This window comes from Gracilinanus agilis, chromosome 4 (assembly GCF_016433145.1).
Source record: "Gracilinanus agilis isolate LMUSP501 chromosome 4, AgileGrace, whole genome shotgun sequence".
Classification (NCBI taxonomy): Eukaryota; Metazoa; Chordata; class Mammalia; order Didelphimorphia; family Didelphidae; genus Gracilinanus; species Gracilinanus agilis.
In genome coordinates, this window is record NC_058133.1 from 236996015 (window position 1) to 237002317 (window position 6303).

At 38.0% G+C, this 6303-nt stretch overlaps 1 protein-coding gene across 2 annotated transcripts in view; it reads left to right on the forward strand.

Moving 5' to 3' along the window:
* MXRA7 (matrix remodeling associated 7) overlaps nucleotides 1-5128 on the forward strand; it is a 28855-nt gene extending 23727 nt beyond the window's left edge. For both annotated transcript variants that reach the window (XM_044672107.1, XM_044672106.1), the window contains one exon: nucleotides 4345-5128. In XM_044672107.1, coding sequence (XP_044528042.1) covers nucleotides 4345-4459 — 115 coding nt within the window. In that variant the 3' untranslated portion in view covers nucleotides 4460-5128. The remainder of the gene's footprint in view (nucleotides 1-4344) is intronic.
* The last annotated feature ends 1175 nt before the right edge of the window (nucleotides 5129-6303 follow it).

Here is a 6303-nt window from a genome sequence, read left to right on the forward strand (position 1 = left end):
CAGTCCAATTATATGTATCAAAGATGTAGACCTTTAGAGATTTTATCACCCACTATCCTCATGGACTTAAATACTGCCTTCTTCAGAGGTCTTTTTATTTAGAATTTTAAGATATTTAATTTTGAGAACAGTTCAATTCTACTCTTTCCTTCAAAATCCTCTTTTGAAACCATACCCTGTAATACTTTTGAAGTATGTGGGGTACTTGAAGATATAACAAAAGTAGAGATGTTATCAGACAACATTTAACCTTCTCTGAAGGGATTGATTGGTCTTTTTCCTTTGGCCAGTTCTGTGACTTTTAATAAGAGATGGAGCATGATTATCATTTACTGATTTTGCATTCTTGTCTATACATAAAGAAAGTATTTAAAAATTTTGAGGACATTTTGAAAGATATCTCTGTTGGTTAACAAAAAGCCTCTTTGTGGGTATTCATACCAGCTCAGATAAATTCCTGTTGGAAATTTTGTAGGAGTAGTAATTATATTATTTTTAAGTTAGCCTCTTAGTTTTGCCTTTATCTAAAAAAAACAAACAAACATGGATTGACCAGATTTTCCCTAGATTTTAAGATATGGCCCTGCCAAAAGTACTAGATTTTTTTATTTCCTCTCCTTGACAGTATTATACTAATTTCCAAGTCTTGAAGTTGTTAGATAAATACTTTTAAAAAATAACCCCTGAGGGGCAGCTGGGTAGCTCAGTGGAGTGAGAGCCAGGCCTAGAGACGGGAGGTCTTAGGTTCAAACCCGGCCTCAGCCACTTCCCAGCTGTGTGACCCTGGGCAAGTCACTTGACCCCCATTGCCCACCCTTACCAATCTTCCACCTATGAGATAATACACCGAAGTACAAGGGTTTAAAAAAAAAATAACCCCTGAGAGAATTTTTTCCTATATAACAGAAGCCCAAGAATCAGTATTCTTCTAATAGTCCTTCTTGGACTTATTCCACTGTCCATACATGTCTGTTCTAAGCCTGATGCTTTTGGCATAATCTCTTACAAGAAAACCATCCTATAGAGTGCTGACCATGAAAAAAGTATACACAAAACCTGTATAATGATTATGAGAGGTACTTGCTTGGCCACACACATGACTAGCAAGAGTGTGCTTCCTTTGGTCTGATTTAAATCTTCCTTGTTACACAAAGTGGATGATCCCTTCTTCACATAGTTTTATGAGCTTATCTGTTTTCATAATAAACTTTCTTGTTTACATATCTGAAACTAGCTCTTTCACACTAAATTCTTATTTCTAGTGACTTCAGTCTAAGTATTTTACCTTCATTCAGTCCAATAAATCTTTGAGTAGCTGACCTGGATTGCTATTTTTCCCTCCAGGTTTGTTTTTTCATTGACTTTTTTTCTTTTGAATACACTAAAATTTGGACACCTTCCTCCAACTGTTGTTAACTTTAGTTACTCTCTTATGGTAGTATAGGGCAGTGATGGCAAACCTTTTAGAGATGAAGAGCTAGGCCCGCCCCCACCCCACCTCCCAGACTTAAGTGCTGTGCCACCCTCCCCCTTCACTACCACCACCACCTCTTGCCCCAGATGAGGGAGGAAGGAAGTGCTCTCATTTGTGCACCTGAGCAGAGGGGGTGGGTAAAGTGAGGGGCATGGAGAGGGGGAGGAGAACAGCACCACCCTAGTCTCTCTGGCTTTTCTTGTAAAAAAAAACCTGCAGGCATGCCCCCAGAGAGGGCTCGGCATGGGCTTTTTGGCATACATGGCATAGGTTCTCCATCACGGGAATAGGGTATTGTATTGACCCTAAAAAATATAACTTCCATCCTCAAAATCCTGTCATAATACCTGTTTACAGGAGGTCTCAGAATTCTGTAGTTACCTAAGGCCTTCCATTTCAGGTAACTCAAAAACACTTGATACTTATTTTTCATAATTTGCCTGTAAGGATATTGGCATTGAGTCTTTCATTGTCTGTTTTCCAGATTGAACAAATTATTTATGCCTTAATTTTTCCCAAATGATCATGAAAATTCTGGTATTAGAATTCAAATTCCGTAATTCCTGTATGTTTCTCAGATTACAAAACTAATTATTTTTGGATAGAAGACATAGACCTCATGGATTAAGGAAAAGGATATGTATAGTAAGGAGTTAACTTAGAGATCCAATGGCCACAAAAAAGTTATATATCTTGGCTCTGAGGAAGATGTTCTGTAAACCTTAAATTAAACTCTATAAAAATCAATTAGTAAACACTGATTAAATACCTATCGTGTTCTAAGTACTGTGCTACGTACTGGGGAATACAAAAAAAGGCAAAAGACATCCCCTGCCTTCAAGGAGCTTACAGTCTAAAGATGGAGACAACGTGCAAACAAATATTTGCAAAACAAGCTATATACAGGATAAACAGGAAATAATTATCAGAGGGAAGGCATTGGGATAAAGAAGGGCTGAGAAAGGTTTCTGATAAAAAATGAGACAAGGAAACCAGGAAATCAGATGGAAATAGGATACTGAAAAATAGCATTATCATCTGTGTCTGGTTTAGGCATCAGAAATTTATGTAGCTTAGAAAAACTTCCATTAATTAGCACAACATGCTAAAGTAGGGAAACATCTTACAACTAAAATTCACAATAACTCATTCATTCTCATGGATTTAATGAACTATGCTGATGATTCTCAAATCTACCAATCCTGCCCAAACTCTCTGATGACCTCCAGTTTCACATCTCCAGTTGCCTTTCAGAACAAAGAGATGGAGTGCCTTCTCCTGAAACAGCCAGGAGACCATTGCCACTGGTCTGAAGAGTTTTGTTAGGGAGTAAGGTGTAAAAATTCTGGGACTAGGTTATGAAAGCCTTTAAATTCTAACTGAGTAAGGGAATAACATGATCAAACTAAGAAAATCGCTGGTAATTGAATAGAAGATGGTCTGGATTGGGAAGAGACTTGAGGCAGGCAGACCCATCAGCAGGCTGTTGTTTAATTTATTTTACTTGTCCCAATTTTCACCTGTCCCTCATAAAATAAATGCTTCTATTATTACTCTCCATTTTCCCAAAGTTTTTCCTCATTTATTTGTCCCATTTTTGACCTGTGCCTTTTAGAATAATTGCTTCCTTGTTTGACCTATATTTTTCTTGGATGGATACAAAACCATTTAATGGATATCACCTTATTCATCACCAGATTATTGGAAAATGAGATCTACATTTTATTCATTCAACAAGAATTTATTATGAACCTGTTAGGTGCCAGGAGTTACATAGATGCTAGAAATTCAAAGAAAGACAAAACAATCCTTTACTCTCAAGGAGCTTACATACACAAAGAAAACTAAATACAAAATATACTTATAGTATTATTCAGGGAGGAGGGCAAAGGAAGAGTTAACTTAAATGGCACTTGTGTAGCCACAGGTAAAAAAAAATGGGATAAATAAAATGAATGAGGAAAAAATTTGGAAAGAGCAATAACTTGATGGAGTTCATTCCAGATCTATGCATTCATTCCAATACAGAGTCCGGGGAGAGGGAAAGAAGCAGGGGCACAGAATGGGAGGGGGTGAGACACAGCTTCTGCAAAGACAGAGAAATGAGAGATGGAATGTTCTATACAGGAAATAGCAAGTAAGGGCCAATTTAGCTGGAATGTCAGTTTCCTAAAAGGGAACAAGGTGCAGTAACCCTAGAAAGAGAAAATGGAAAGAGGTTGTAAAAGGCTTTAAAATACCAAACAAAAGAGGACAGTATCCTATAGGCAAGAGGAAGTCACTGAAGCTTCTTGAGTAGGAGGAGATCCCTCAGTTCTTCCTGCCCTCAGATATAGGATATTGCAAGTTTGAGGTATCCCCAGTCTGCCTTTGACTTACACTGAGTTGGGGGTGGGTAACATACAGAAGGGGTTACTTTCTTGTTTTGCATGTACTCACAAAGGCTTTTCTGATCAAATTGTTCATAGGTTTCTGGCTATCTTTTTGTATAATCTTGGGCAAGGTGAAAGTCTTTCTTTCTTATAAACACTTTTACCTTTCATCTTAGAATCAATATTGTGTTTTGGTTCTAAGGCAGAAAATTAACAATGGCTAGGCAATGAGGGTTAAGTGACTTGCCCAGGGTCACACAGTTAAGAAGTGTCTGAGGCCAGATTTGAACTCAAGCAGTCCTGCCTTTGGGCTTGGCTCTCGGGCCACCAAACCATCTGGCTGCCCCGAAGTCTAGTTTCTCTTTTAATTTCTTGATCATTATTGATCAATAAATTTGTGCAACAAATATTGGTGCAATCATTAGGTCTTTGCAGGAATCTTCTGTGACTCTTGACCCAATAATCCTATCCAGAAATCTTTTTAATTCTTTTTGACAGGGTTAAAAAAGAACAACTGGCTGCCATCTTCAAACTCATGAAGGATAATATGGAGACTTTTGGCGAGATGTCTGATGGAGATATGCAGGAACAGCTCAAGCTTTATGATATGTAGGCTTGAAAACAACAGATCTCTAAAAGCTACTGCCTTACCCTGCAACAAGACTCTGAAGACAATTGTACTGTGACTGATATTAGATTAGTAACTCATTTTCAGATTTTTTGTAGGTTTAAATATATATAATCATTTTGCATATGCTATTTATATCTCATCTTAAAGGGATCAGTTAGTACTCCCCACAGAGGAAGAGGGACACACAGATCCTTTTGGCTGAGTTTCCCTGCCTGTTGTTTATTACTGACTTGTAAATTATGTGACATAATTAATACATATTGTCTTCTGACTTGGGCTAAGAAATTATACATGTTAGTCTCAATTCAAACATTAATGATTAGGGACCTGTTTGTCAGATGATATTAGAGTAGGAATAACCTGAACTCCTAACTCATGACACAGTAATAAGCTGTTTTGGAAGATTCAAGCGTGCTGAAGGATATAATATCTTTAGCATCTTTATAAAGCTTTATAGGGTAAAGGTCTATGAGGTTTTTTTGAGGGTTTGAGATTCATTTCTTCCTTGATAGTCTAAAAGTCTGTTTCAAAGACTCATCTTTGGGGGCAGTAAGGTGGAAAAAGCCTGGAGTCAGGTGGACCTGGGTTCAGATATGACCTCAGATACTTCCTAGCCATGTGACCCTTAGCAAGTCACTTAATCCCATTTGCTTAGTTAGCCCTTATCCTTCTGTCTTACAGTTGTCACTAACACAGAAAATAAGGGTTTAGAAAAGACTCATTTTCCTGTTTGGATCAAAATAAAGGTACTAGAAATCATGAGCCTGTAGTATGTTATTCCTAGTCCTTGTTTAATTCAAATATTTATAGTGTTTACAATATGGTAAACCATGTTGGATATACATGATAAGTATTTTTATGGGGAAACACTGGTGGGTAACTTAAATATTATCTGGGTTCAGAGGAAGGTAGGGAAGGAGACAGGACAGGGCAATAGACTGGGACCTAACGAGTTGGGGAAACACCAATCAAGAATGGGTTTGGCAGTTGGAGAGAGTGACAGTTAGGATCCCAACTGCCTCTCAGATCCACCTAGCCATGGAGTCTATGAAATCAACAAATAACTGAGTAATACTGGGACAAAAGGATTTATAAACACAGGTTTAATAATGACTAGGAGTTAGGGATAATGGGGAGAGGCCACACTAACTAAAAGACCAACACAAGGGCTGGGAGATGGGTCAGAGGCTACAGACTAATTGCAGGCTGGAAGGGAATTGGGTCTCTCACAGAGTTTTGTCCACTTCTGCTCCTCTTGATAGTACAGGAAAACAGGTCCACAGGAAAGTAAATCCAGGAAAGTTAAATCAAGGAGGTTGTCTCAGACTGAGATGTCTACCACCCTTAGTTAGATTTTCTTGTTCACTTGATCTTTCACTGTCAGGTCTTCCTTCTCTGTGATAAATCCACACTCCTTGGGCTCCCCACTGGAATAAGTAAAAGCAGCCACTCCCTGTCTCAGTCTTGACCAGAGTCCCCAAAGAAAACAGTTTCCTTCCCTTCATTCCATGGTTGGAACTCTCAGATCTTTAGAGACAGCCTGGGTGTTATTCTACATTAAATATATAACTTTCTAATTTCCTCATAACAGTATGGAAAGTTAATATAATTTATACTCTTTTTGGGCCCCAAACAGATTTTATTTTAAGCTCAAACAATTTGATTTTAGGACTGAATCTTAAGCTGTTTCTCCCTGAGGATATGATGGGTCCTCCCTTCTTTTGTCTAGAAATAAAAAACTGGCCAGGGGAGACCTGCTCTTTGTTTATCTGTAAATAAGAACTCTCTTGGGGGTATTAAGATAAAAATTAATAAAGGCTGATATA